This window comes from Hippoglossus stenolepis, chromosome 6 (genome assembly GCF_022539355.2).
Source record: "Hippoglossus stenolepis isolate QCI-W04-F060 chromosome 6, HSTE1.2, whole genome shotgun sequence".
Taxonomy (NCBI): domain Eukaryota; kingdom Metazoa; phylum Chordata; class Actinopteri; order Pleuronectiformes; family Pleuronectidae; genus Hippoglossus; species Hippoglossus stenolepis.
The window spans coordinates 13,393,736-13,406,475 of NC_061488.1; the positions used below are offsets into that span (position 1 = coordinate 13,393,736).

General features: G+C 43.6%; 1 protein-coding gene across 16 annotated transcripts in view; it reads right to left on the reverse strand.

Annotated features, from left to right (window-relative positions):
- Window positions 1-12,740, reverse strand: part of huwe1 (HECT, UBA and WWE domain containing E3 ubiquitin protein ligase 1) — a 37,951-nt gene that overhangs the window by 17,360 nt on the left and 7,851 nt on the right. For 10 of the 16 annotated variants that reach the window (XM_035160420.1, XM_035160422.1, XM_035160423.1 and 7 more), the window contains 37 exons: window positions 12,501-12,707; window positions 12,219-12,371; window positions 12,065-12,127; window positions 11,818-11,907; window positions 11,668-11,715; window positions 11,412-11,580; window positions 11,226-11,326; window positions 10,851-11,001; window positions 10,619-10,746; window positions 10,394-10,534; window positions 10,160-10,265; window positions 9,891-9,998; window positions 9,710-9,811; window positions 9,458-9,538; window positions 9,201-9,307; window positions 8,612-8,789; window positions 8,433-8,524; window positions 8,126-8,346; window positions 7,936-7,993; window positions 7,656-7,832; window positions 7,199-7,444; window positions 6,590-6,723; window positions 6,395-6,507; window positions 6,125-6,307; window positions 5,805-6,021; window positions 5,588-5,710; window positions 5,253-5,490; window positions 4,038-4,385; window positions 3,287-3,409; window positions 3,107-3,202; window positions 2,356-2,625; window positions 1,888-2,040; window positions 1,639-1,766; window positions 1,462-1,543; window positions 1,067-1,243; window positions 375-926; window positions 33-228 (listed from right to left, as the gene is read on the reverse strand). In XM_035160420.1, the coding sequence (XP_035016311.1) occupies window positions 33-228; window positions 375-926; window positions 1,067-1,243; window positions 1,462-1,543; window positions 1,639-1,766; window positions 1,888-2,040; window positions 2,356-2,625; window positions 3,107-3,202; window positions 3,287-3,409; window positions 4,038-4,385; window positions 5,253-5,490; window positions 5,588-5,710; window positions 5,805-6,021; window positions 6,125-6,307; window positions 6,395-6,507; window positions 6,590-6,723; window positions 7,199-7,444; window positions 7,656-7,832; window positions 7,936-7,993; window positions 8,126-8,346; window positions 8,433-8,524; window positions 8,612-8,789; window positions 9,201-9,307; window positions 9,458-9,538; window positions 9,710-9,811; window positions 9,891-9,998; window positions 10,160-10,265; window positions 10,394-10,534; window positions 10,619-10,746; window positions 10,851-11,001; window positions 11,226-11,326; window positions 11,412-11,580; window positions 11,668-11,715; window positions 11,818-11,907; window positions 12,065-12,127; window positions 12,219-12,371; window positions 12,501-12,707 (5,860 nt within the window). The remainder of the gene's footprint in view (window positions 1-32; window positions 229-374; window positions 927-1,066; window positions 1,244-1,461; window positions 1,544-1,638; window positions 1,767-1,887; window positions 2,041-2,355; window positions 2,626-3,106; window positions 3,203-3,286; window positions 3,410-4,037; window positions 4,386-5,252; window positions 5,491-5,587; window positions 5,711-5,804; window positions 6,022-6,124; window positions 6,308-6,394; window positions 6,508-6,589; window positions 6,724-7,198; window positions 7,445-7,655; window positions 7,833-7,935; window positions 7,994-8,125; window positions 8,347-8,432; window positions 8,525-8,611; window positions 8,790-9,200; window positions 9,308-9,457; window positions 9,539-9,709; window positions 9,812-9,890; window positions 9,999-10,159; window positions 10,266-10,393; window positions 10,535-10,618; window positions 10,747-10,850; window positions 11,002-11,225; window positions 11,327-11,411; window positions 11,581-11,667; window positions 11,716-11,817; window positions 11,908-12,064; window positions 12,128-12,218; window positions 12,372-12,500; window positions 12,708-12,740) is intronic. The other 6 variants (XM_035160426.1, XM_035160425.1, XM_035160415.1 and 3 more) reach the window with 6 other exon arrangements.

The window sequence follows — 12,740 nt, forward strand, 5'->3', positions numbered from 1 at the left end:
TACAGCTAGCGCCTATTAGCTTGCATACTCACCAGTGCCAGCTCCACGTGGTGCAGGCAGAGCAATGCGGACACAATTGCTGGCGGTTTCAGCAAAGCATTCAGGGTTACGGCAGGCAGCCGGGCCCAGGACGCGAAGAATGTAATTGATTTCTCTGGAACCAAGGCTGCCTGAAACCACACCTGAGGTGGTACTGCCTGCTCCACTGGTCACAGCTGATCTCACAACCTATGCAACAGTGTTGAGGAAGTGTTTTTGTTATTCAACCACTTAAAGCTATTATTCAGAAAATGCCATATTCAGCAAAAACAAATTGCTGATAAAATATTACCAGAAAGCATCTTTAAATACTGAAAAAGTGTGATTAGACTAACCTTTTCCATGGTGTGCCGCAGTGTGGCTGGATCTTCAATGATGTGTCTGAACAGCAGAGTAACGAGTGGGGTGAAGCCATTGAAGCCGGAGCTCTGCGTCAGCCCCAGAATCATCCGCGTGCTCTTTAACTCAGCAAACATCATAGCATAGTGATGATTGCGTGTCAGGCGCAAACACAGGCGCAGTGTGGCGTGGAGGGTGTCTGGGTCCACAGGAACACTAATCATACTGACACAGGCCCGAATAAGAATGGTGGTCATGTCTTCACTCAGGCCTTGTACAACAATATCTGTGCTCTGAGCGTGATCAGACTCTGGGGCAGGTGAGGGACCTGAGGTGGTCTCCTTCACTTGGCTGGAATCATCCTTTGGAGCACTCATCTCCACTGCTGCCCCTGAGTCTAGGTCAGTCTGAGTTTCCTCTGCTTTGCTCTTGTCTGCCTCTTCTCTCTCAGAGTCTGTAATGCTACCAGACTTGGCAGGCTTGGGTATGCGTGGCACTCTCTGGACAGTCAACATCACTGGCCTCCTGTTACCGGTCTCCTCGTTTACCTGTCAAAGGTGTGGAATTATTCATAGCAACTAAAAAATCTCTACTAAAGACAATCAACCATGAAATTAAGCTATTTTTAAAAGTTCTCTATTCTTTGTATTCTCTGGCAGTTGAGAAAGATGATTGTGTTTGTATATACCTGCACCATGGTGTTGAATTGCACAGTGTATCTACGGCGTCCAGCTGTGAAGCGGACACTGCTTTCCCCAGCCCTCCATGCTGAGTCGATGGTACTGTTGTTTGATGCACTGTAACTGCACCAACGGCCAGAGCGATCATCAAACCATCGCCAGTTATTTCCATTGGGCTGGAGATACTAAAAGGTTGAGAGAATTTGAATTTTGTACAAAGAGTTGCATGAGATAACACCTTACAATGACTTAATTTCAGTGAAATATCATATGTGCCACTAAGTACCAACTTACAAAACATATGACAGACTTATTTACTCTATCGCTAAGTAGTTGTCTATGCTTGTAACTAGGTCTAAATATTTAGTATAATACTATAGTATAATACTCTGCAACTTAGTACCTTGTTCATTTGTTCTCTGCGCTTTGAAGAGACTGCCATCTTCTCATAGAAGTCAATGATCAACAGTACTGGGGTGATCCACCTGCAAAAAAGGACATGTTAATACATAACACAAAAATTGGATCTCTAATGATGAGATGAGAACAAGAGAAGATTGGTGTGTTGGGTGAAACTCACTTTGGTGTCTGGATGTCTTTCTGTTCTTTAGCAGCCTGCAGACAGGGCTGCACAACCTCAAGCAGCTTAATCAGCAAATCAAGAATCCCACTGTTCTCCACCACTTTGGCACCCAACAGCTTCAGTTCCTTTCAAGACATAAAACAAATGATAAATAGTGGTTTGTAGATGAACAATGACATAAAATGATTTCATCCTCTAAGAATGACATTACAAGGCTCTAACTTTCTATGGGTGTGTTTCTGTTACCTCAAAGAGCAACGTGAGCAGCAGAATTCGTGTTGCAAGCTTGGACGCCTGGGGCAGTGTGGCCATCTGTCTAGTCCACTCAGACACTGTCTTTGTGTCACTGGTTGTCAGAGGCTCAGCCGCCTTGATCAGCACGTCTGCTGCCTCCCACACCTACACACAACATGAATGCAATTAGACTGGTACAAACAAATTGAAATCAAGATAAGATCAGGTATTTAATTTGAACATTAACTCTTAAATAACTTAATTACAAATACAGACAAATATTAATTGTACGCTGAATGCAAATCTGCATGTTTTACTAGATATTTAAGCTAAGCATGAGTTGTGTGATTGACCAGTGCCTTGCTGAACGAAAAAGAATTAAATGAAACACGTTCAAAAGCCCAACAACTCATTCTCTCTAGATATATATAGTACGATCCAAATAGCAAAAATGATTTTAACATGCATTCATCCTCTCACCTGGTGAACAACCTGACCAAGGATGAGATCTCTGTATTCTGCGCCACTCCTCTTGATGGCAGTCATCAGCAGGTCACAGAGTCTGTAGACTGTGTCAGGCAGCTCATCCAGAAGATGGAAGCAGCCAGGCAGCATGGCGTCAGTGAAGGTATGCAGCTCCTGGGGATCCAGCGGCTCAGCCTCCATGAAGCGTTCTAAGCAGCGGGCCTCTTCCTCTTCTGCCCGCTCCCTTGCTCTCCTGTCCTCTTCCTCACGCCGACGTGCTGCTTCCTAAGGCACAAAAATAACCATAATCTCTCAACTGTTCAATTAGTTATTTTCATTTCATTTAGCAACAGATTAGGGCTGCACTATATTAGGAAAACTTGCGATAACCTTGTTGAATATCGCGATGGCGATATGACTTGTGATAAATAAACATAAACAGTCCCTGACTACGCAGGGACCATGGACAGCTCCACAGCTCCCGAGGAGAAGGTGCACAGCCCGGCCACAGTGCCACTAAGTCCACTTACAGTGTTAATTTAGGCTATTTTCATACACGTTTGGACCGTTACAGTTCTCTGAGTCTATCATTTGCACTGCGCCATCTCCTCTGGCTCTCCATACATTGAGTAACTTTACAAATCCGTAACACACCACATGTCAGCCTGACGTGATGATACATTGGACATATCGTGCAGCCCTACAACAGATGGTTTGTTGCGAAACAGTTCTCCCCAATGTAATTTGCGCAGTGAGAGGGACGCACCTCAGGAGAGTCAGAGCGCTGCTCCATGCTGACCTCTTGCCCAAGTGACATGGCAATGGCCCTCATCATCTGATCCTCCTCAGACATAGTCAGGTCCTAGAAGAGTAAGAGCAAACATGTCAGCTACCTGAGATAACTTGTGAAATTGACGAATGTGCATTTCTGTTCATGAAGTCTTACCCGTACTGCTCCACTAAGAAGTGGAGGGGGGTGTGTAAGTAGGTATTCTGTGGCCTGCTCCATGGTGCTGGTGTTCAGGAGGGCCTCCATGGCATGCTCTCTTGAAAAACCCATATCCATCAACTAAAGCAGAACACAAACGAGGGAGTCATCAATAAAGGGCAAAAAAAAGGGGGCCAGGATATGGATATTTTCTTTCACTCTTTTTCTGAATGAAAGAATTCTACACATAACCTCTCAAACACCTACACAGTTTTCCTTCACAGCTACATTCTGATTTCTCTCCCTCTCCCTGATGGCACCGATACCTGCTGCATCTGCTGCTGGCAGACCTGTGAGCACATCTGTCTCCCTCTATATCTTTCTGTTACATAAACGGTGGCCACCGATTCAGTGCATGGGGTATTTCGGGGGTACGAGATTGTTTAACAGAGAAACCCTGCTTTCGCTTCTTGTTTATATGGCCCACTTGATATGCAATTATGCAGGAAATCTGCGCAATCTTTAATGGCAAAGGAAGCTGAAAATATAGACAAAGCTGCATGAATAAACCATAGCAGGAAAAGCTTCCAGTCAAACTACAAACAATACCAAAAAATGTAATACCAAAATAAAGGATGAAATTACCAATGTATGTTATCTGTCCCCAGTTGTTTTTTGTATACTTTTTTTTTTTCATTTGCAATATTTATGATTATATTTCTTTCTATTAAAAATTAACACTGACAGTCTAGATACATTTCCTACAAACCTGTGTAAGTTGTGCCTGGTTGACCTGGGGTTCACGGCGGGGGGTGGAATTGGTTGAATCATCAGTTGATCCTCCTGCTGGCCCCCCAGTAGTTGGTACAGTCGGTGCTGGTGCCTCTCCAGCTGTTGTAGATGCTCCAGGGGCCCCGGTGGGGGCCAAAGCAGTTGTAGAAGTCCCTTCATCATCCGCACGCACTGTCCCCTCTCTCTCCTTGGCCAGGCGCTCCTGGATAACTGGCTCACCTCTAAGGATGTGACAGAGGATGGCCAGCATGGATTCAGCCATCCTGCCTCCATACACCTTCAGCGGCTTCCTATTCCACAAACTGCGGATGCACGTGAATGCAGCCTTGATGAGGAAGAGAAAGTGTTACTATAATAATAGTATTATTGCACATTGACACACCCTCCCGCAGACTCAGGTCTTCTTCTTCCATCCACCTCACTGTACCACCTGCCCTTTTGACAACCATAGGATTTAGAGCCTTCTGCCGCTCTGCTCCCCACCTCTGGAACTCTCTCCCACCAGACATTCCTAACATTGACTCTCTTTCCATTTTCAAATCCCATCTCAAAACTCATCTTTTTAAAGTGGCATATTCAGTTTAATTGTGTTCCATATGGCTAAACTACATGTTTTATTCACTGTCCATTTTATTTATGTTTTTGGCATTGTTTTTTGTTGTGCCTTGTTAGGTGACCTTGAGTGCTCTGAAAGGCACCTATTAATTAAACTAAAATTAATTAAAATTATATATTCATGGCAAAGCCTCAAATTCTCATAAATGGGAAGTAAAATACTCCAAAGCTCAGAGGCTTGTATAATAATATGCACGTAAGAGTTTGTTCCATTTCAACAGGGCCATGTTAACTATGTTTACAACAGTTTAAATTAACTGATGGATACTGTCCCATTTATATTTATAGATATTTTAAATGTTGCTGAATGCAGTTGCTGAGGTCATGAAAGTTTATCGCTTAACATTGTCTTCATGGTATAAAAAAAGGATTGCAGCAAAGGAAAAAAAACTCTTTCTGAAAAGAGAGCAAGGAGCAATCTTACAGTGTCCATCTTTCCTGTCCATGTCTGCCAGTAAAACCACTAGACTGCCATGTATTATATATGATGACTTCCAATGTTGAAAACAAACTCGCAAGTTCTACTTGCTAGCAGCATAACACTCATTTGAATACCATATGGCAGGTTGATGCTGACCTTCTGGGTGACTATGAGGAACCGAAGGGCGCTGAACTGGGGCATAGTGGGTGTGACTCCGGGCATTTTAGCTGGTAGGGAGTGGGGTGAGTCCAGTACAGTGCTTGGGTTCACCATCTTCTCCACCAGCATTAACCAGGCATCAAGGAACTCTCCTGTCCCATCTGGTAGATCAGTATGCTCCAGACCCTCAGACACAGGCACCTTCCCACCCATTGACAGGGCCCAGTTAAATGTCCTGTACAAAAGCAAACCAACAAATAAATGAGAATATTTTGGATATCACCGAACAACATTTGATGTTTTGACATGTCACCACACATAGTGGGACTTACTCAAATAAGGCATCATGCCCCCCAGAGCAAAAGAACTTTTGCAGCATGAGGTGGTAGGGGTACTTTCTCTCATCAAACAGCATGGGAGATGTGAAGCCCACTGAGCAGATGAAGAATGTCAGCCTGCCAGAAAAAAAAAAGCACACTTCATGTAACCAGTGTACAGTGCACGTTGGTGAAAAATGGCATGTAGGTGTTAGGGATAGTCTGTTTTTACCTAAAGCGAGGGGTGGGTGTGTAGGGTGGGGGCTGCCAGCTCAGACCCTTGGTGAGGAGCTTGGTCAGAGCAGAGGCAGTGGCCCGTGCAGCAGGTGTGGGGGTAGTGCCAGTGCTTGTGGCATGGTGGGAACGGCGTTGGCGGACTGGAGAGCCCACACACAGCTTCACCAGCAAGCCAAAGAGCTCAGCCAGAGCCCTACCAAGTCGAGATGAAGCTGGAAATGTCACAAGAAGGCAAGTTAGACAATTAATTCTTGGTTTTGAATAATCAGTTACAATATGAAGACATAAAAATGTGTGTTATGAATATTATCTCACCAGAGAGTAGCGGTTTAATCTGCTTGATGCGGGTGGCCATAGCTGGGGTAAGTTTGGATTTGGCCTTAGGGTCAGTTGCAGTGGGTTCGTCTGTCTCCATGGGAGCTAAGGTGTCCCCATCTAGGCCCATGCCTTCCAACAGTCCACCAGCAGATGCATCCACAGACGTTGTCTCAGAATCTGCTAGATAAAGGTAGGAGATTTAGGTATGGATGTTCCAGAAACATAGTATGACACCGATGTATTTAGTTTAAGTTCAAGTTATCTTACCAGTTCGTCTGGAGCCAGAGGCAGTAGTTGCTGCAGTGCTGCTAGATGGCTTCTCTTCTTTGGGCACCAGTTTCTGCATGTCAGCCTGGCCAAATTCACATCCTGGTGGCAGGCTGTTGGAGAAGGGCAAGAGGTGTTAAGACGGTAAGATTTGGCTCTGCAGTTAAAATAAAGGGGATAGGAAAAAAGGTTCACCTGTTTGGTGTGCAGAGGGAAAGCAGCACAGTGCTCTCCCACACCAGAGAGCAGTAAAGCTGACTGAGCTTGTTGAGAACACTCAATCCAAGCTGGGAGCCCCATTGGTTGACTGAGATGGCCCTGATCTCACTCTGTTCAAAAAAAGAAAAATGTAACATTCAGAGCTGCTGAACCTATAATGATCACAAATTAAAAGACCCCATCACAGCTTGACAAAGAAAATACAATTATCATTAATTCTCAGAAACTGGTTCTTAATTGTAACTTGTACACAACTGACCATTCATCACAATCAAGGGATAAGAAGAATAGATTAAATCCTAGAGATAAACACTTGCTAGAAAAAGGGTAATTCTTACAAATACAAGGCCTATAAATACGTGATTACTACAAATTGATATAAATTAAGTACAAATAAATAACACCAGATAATTGGCTGCATAGATATTTGTTCCCTTTACACGATTACTGACGTAGCCCGTTTTGTTTACAAATCACATTATTAGATGGGCGGCAATCAACTTGTGTAATCAAGTGATTATATGTTATTACAAAAAGGTGAGGGGTTGTCAATTCAGTTTGGTAAGAAAATACATTCATATTTACCTGTCCTACTCTGCAAGTATGGACAAACATGAGGATGTAGGCATGTGCTGCGGTAAGTGCATGAAGAAGAGGTGTTGCACGGGCTGATAACGTGGCGTCGGTGACATGGCCCGCGTTAGCCAGTTCTCTGAGAAGCACAGACCCACCAGGCACCTCGATAGGTCGGTGAAGTGGCTCTAGAGACGTCAGAATACTGTCCAGTTGGCACAGGCCTTCCTGAAGTACCTTAGGCTCATGAGAAAGAGTCTAACAGAGAATTTAGAGGGGGGAAAAAAGTTTCAGTCTAAATTCAGCAAACTTATAACTCTTTATAACTTAACTGCCCAGGGGAATGCAGATTGAAATTAGTTACTTAGCTAAAGTTTTGCACTCAAAATGGCAATTATGTGTGTCATTTGAGATAAAGAAATACAATGCAGAAAAAAAATCACAACAGTGAGCTTTCTGGTGTGCTTACCAATATGGACTTGCAGACACCAGCCACTGCTTGGCAGGCAGCAGAGGTGGGGAAGTCTATGGGCAAGTTAGGTAAACCCAGAATAGAGACCAGAGGCAGCAGCCCCTTCTGGTTGACAAACTCCTGACAGTGGTCGTCTGTGGTGTTGTTGCTTAGAATAGACTCCACAAACTTCATCTGGAAAGCATCACAAAACAATGACTGTAATGCAAAACACTGCTTGTACAACTTCACAACATACCCAATCCAATGCTTAAACTGTCAAACAATCAACACTCACCACATTCAGAATATAATCCATGAGAGGAATGGGTATTCGCTCCTCAGTGCCCACCACCCTGCAAGAATCAACACATCATCAAAATGACAACTACCGATTTAATATTTACAACTGACTTGTGTGAAAAAATTTTTTAAGTTTGTAAAGAGTTGTTGCTCTATTCTATTGTGTTATGAACTCATCGTCATACAGTTCAAGTGGCACTGACTGTCTGTTGCTCTCTGGTTCCCCCTGCTGCTGGCTGAACGTATGGAGGGCGTCCTCTTCCTCTTCATCCTCACTCGAAGCTTCTTCAGCAGCGTGACTGGAGCGTGCTGGTGGCACTGCTACAGTGCCATCTGCTTTCTGGATCGACGGTTTCTGGCAGATGTACTCAGGGGCCCGACCTAAGTTGCATATCTCCTCCAGTAACTGTAACACCAAACTACCTTTAATTATTTTGCCAAATCACGTCGTGATATTTTTAAGAGTGCTTCTTATATGAAAGGGTACATTACCTTAATAATGGCAGTGGTAGCATCAGTCTTCAAAGTTGGTTGGTGTCTCATGAGCTCATCCACAGCACTGCCCAAGTTGGATGCAGTGTCACCTGAAGCCAAACACAGAACATGTCATTCACTCCAGCAGGTTGCACAGAGGAATATCGGAATAACACAGCCCAATCAGTCCAACTCACCCAAAGGGTCAGAGCTGCGTCGCCGTCGCATAGCAGGCAGGTAGTCAGGGGACAAAAGCACTTTGAAGAGGCGCTCAAATGGCTGGCACTGAACGAAGGAGTGCAGGCCACTTGCATTCAGGCACAGAGCACTGAACACATTGGGGAGAGATCCCAACACCTCACGAGTAGCAGGAACCTGCAAAGAAAAACAATGACAGGATGCTTACACATCATGCCAGACTCTGACTTGGGTCGGTCAGTGGTTCACAGAAACCACAGGTCGACTTGCACATTATATAAGCATTTTCTTATTTTCAAAACTGAACCAAAGCTGAATAACCCAAAGCATTAAACTACACATGTCCTGAACTAGTATTAAAAGTCATACATGAATATATATGGATACTGCAACAAGATGGGCAGCATGAGGACATGGAGGTTCTCACCAATTATTAAAATGCAATGGCTAATGCGTGTCTGCTACATTACAACAAATGTTTTGTAGCATTTATAGCACAGCAATGTAATTTTAATCTATCAAGTCAACCAACTTTAAAACTAAAGTGTAAATGAGGAAATCTGAAGAAGTGCAGCTCTGAAAACTCACATCTTTGATGAGAAGGGCATGCAGCATGACATCAGTGAGACCATTATCCTGCAGAGAGGAGAGCAGGGATGGCTCCTGGAACACAAACACTGTCACAACCTCCGTCGCTAAAGACAGAGACAAGAGCGGGGGGAAAAAAGAGAAATGAAAATCATAACCAAAACTAATTTTGTAAACAGTAATGCAGACAGTGAAATGTCATCACATTCAATTCTTTTTTTTCTTGGGGGTTTTCTGAGGTGCTACTGTGTACTCACCTAAGAGGAAGAGTGAAGGGCCATAATATTCTGCATTACTGATGATGTGCTTGAGTGAGGTAGGCAGGGACCCATCCATTACTTGAGACAAAAATAGGATGCAGGCACACAGTCAATATTTACATAATGAAAAGAATACATCTAGGAGGAAACACCGTCAGATAAAATCTAAATGCATATAATCAATATGACTTTAATGCTCTTGTTATTGAATTCATCTACAGAATAAGTGAGAAGATGCCAATGACTCACCGTGTCGGATACCATCGGAAAAGGCAGGGTCCTGGATGGCTTTCTTCAAGAAATTTAGCATCGACTTTAGTAGAGCTGCCCTCTGGGGGATACACTGCATTCCTATAGAGACATTGTGTCATTGTGATGATAGAATCCAATAGTGACACGTTTTTGTTTCTTGTGTGTATGCTGTGTGTACCTGCACGAGGCGTGTTAGCGCCGCTGCTCTGTGATCGTTGATCTGCCTCTGGTTTGGAGCCCGTTGATGTTGAAGGTCCGGGGCTGCTTTCCATGGCAACTTCTGACACTGACAATACATAATGTGGGAGATTAATACAATAATAAAGAGATTATGTATAACTCTGCAATATCCATGGAAAGCATAGAGTTTAATTATGACCTCAATTTATAGATTTGTCATTTCTGATGGTGTGGATCCCTTCATGGGTCTTAGTAATAGCGACTTACTCTCCATGTCGGTGTCCATGTCCTCGGAATCCACAGTTGCGCTAGGCCTCTGAATCTTTGGCTTGATGACAAAAGGGCACTCTTTCCTTGACAGGTCCACCTCATGCTAAGTACACAAAGTGATGAAAGGAGCGATGAACAGATAAATTAGTCCGGAAGTGTGATAGAGGTTTCAGTGAGTCTGTTGCTTAAGGCTGACTAGTTCTGAATAGACATGCCCAGTGCAGAACCAACCTCTAGCCTGCAGATGAAAATGGAAAGGCCGCTGTGGGACTGAAAGGCAGCCATGTCCAGGTTGGTGATGAGGTCCACGACCCGTACTGCTCGAGTCACAAAGGTGATCTGGTCTTGCTCATCACCCAGGAACTTGATCACCTACAAAGCAAAAGATAGCAAAATGGTTAATATCTTTTTGAAAAGAAAATTCAACTGGTGAATGACATTAGAATCAAGATATACCTTCAGGAGTGCTTCCATCATACCACATGAGACAAGGGCTTCCCCTCCAGCATCATAGCTAGCCAAATGGTAGAGGAATGAAAAGAGTGCAGTGGCAAACTGGTGTGGGTAGGGTTCCATCAGAGGATCTGAGAAACAGAACCAAAGGGTTAACCAGCAAACTTCCAATTCATACTTGTCTTGTGCTTCATATACATAACTGCTACACAAAAGGTTGAGGCTGAACTCTCACCAATCATAGCTTGTATACAGTTGCGCACCAACACAGGCAAGAAGCCATGGTAGGAGGCAGTGCCGGTGCAGTCGATGATGTTGGAAAGTTTGGGTGTCCTCTCCAGATGGACAATTGAGGTTAAAGTGCGCAAAGATGCTGCCTTGATATCCTGAAGAAAATAGATCAAATTTAGTTATTCAGTATCCTGAAATTTAAACGGTCCTTGACAATGCTGCTGCATTGATCGTGGAGAATACACATGTTAAAATGATATAAAAAAGGTAATCTTGGTCTGATAAAGCAGCAAAAGATATCGCATACCAGTTAATACATACAGAGCAACTGCTAATTTGGATTTCAGGGTAGTAGCAGAAAAGTCAAACTGCTTCTTACCACAAGCTGTTTGTCTGTAATCTGCAATACATCCACCAGCTCCTCTATCAAGCCATTATACAGAATACTGTTGGCTGACTCTTGAAGTGCATTTGAATACACTGAAAAGAAACAGAAAATGTCAGCAGTTAAAACTTGTGGCAAAATCGTTGTCATTTTATCTTAAAGAAGGCAGCTTCTACTCACCTAGTATAGAGATAGCATGCAGTCGGGCCTGCACAGCCTGCAACCTCTTCTTGTGATTAGAAAAACCATGGGCTAGTCGAATGTGTGTGAACAGCAGGGTCTGTTTGTCCTTAGGGATGTTGTACATCACTGTCAGCGACTCCATGATCTCAGATGGGCTCTCTGCAATCTGGGAAACAAAATGACACCATGTGTTAACTGAAGAAGCCTTGGTATTATTTTTCCAATGTTATAGACATATAATAAATCCGACTACCTTGTCAAGCTGCTCGATGTGAATATAGTGTAGTGTGTTACTACTTGTCTGCAGGGAAAATTAAGAGTTCAGAAAGGATTAGTAAATTGAGCCATCAAAACAAGTAATCACAGATTATTAAGTTTTATAATTATTTTATAATGTCTTTACCTTCCTCTCTACTTTGACCTCAGGGCCTGGTTCAGCATAAAACTCAAAATGCAGAGTGGTTGCACTCGGAGGGTACTTCTGCTCATGGACCAAAGGGGGGCAACATAGTAATGGAAGATAGTTTATAAATAGTGGTTAATTAATATAATTTGACAGACCTTAATTATAACATAACTAGTAGTGCTATAGCTGTAAATAGTTGACAGACAGTTACTGAACACTTGCAATTGATGCATAAAATTCTTACTGTCATAGGCAGATCCCTGCAGCACTCAGCCAGACCAAAACCATTTTCCTTTCCTCCCCAGCTCTACAAAAGAGAATAAAGAGACTAAACAATGCAGTTCTTTCTCTTGACAGCTGGAATTATGGCAAGACGAAAACAATAGCATTCACTAGACCTCAGCCAGGTGTTGCAGACGAGCCAGTAGAGGCGTCCTTTTGTCAGATCCTAGTCTTGTGATGTAGTTTGAGCGCTTACTGAACACATAGAGCAGGTTCAGCACAGACAGTACCACCTGCATGTCACATGACGCTAACAAGGTGGTTAAGTGCTGTAAAGGGAATGAGAGTGGTAGATAAAAGAAGGTTACAGTTAGTATGCCATTTTACCTTTTCCTCTGACATAGACACAGTCCACAAAGGCAGAGCCGTGGTTGAGAGTGTACAAAGTGCAAGCCTACCTCTATGGAGCTGTAGAGGTGCCTAGAAAAGCTATACTCAATGAGCAGAGCTGTGAAGTTGAGTACTGCCAAAAGCAATGCTTTGAGCTGTCCATTGTCAGGACGGTCACACACCAGCAGCCATGACATGTTCTCCACCGTCTGGCCTGCGTCGCACAGGATGCCATCGAAGCGATCCAGCAGATCCACCCAATGGTACAGCTCACACTGTTGAACAAAGTATTTTCAGTGATCAGTCAA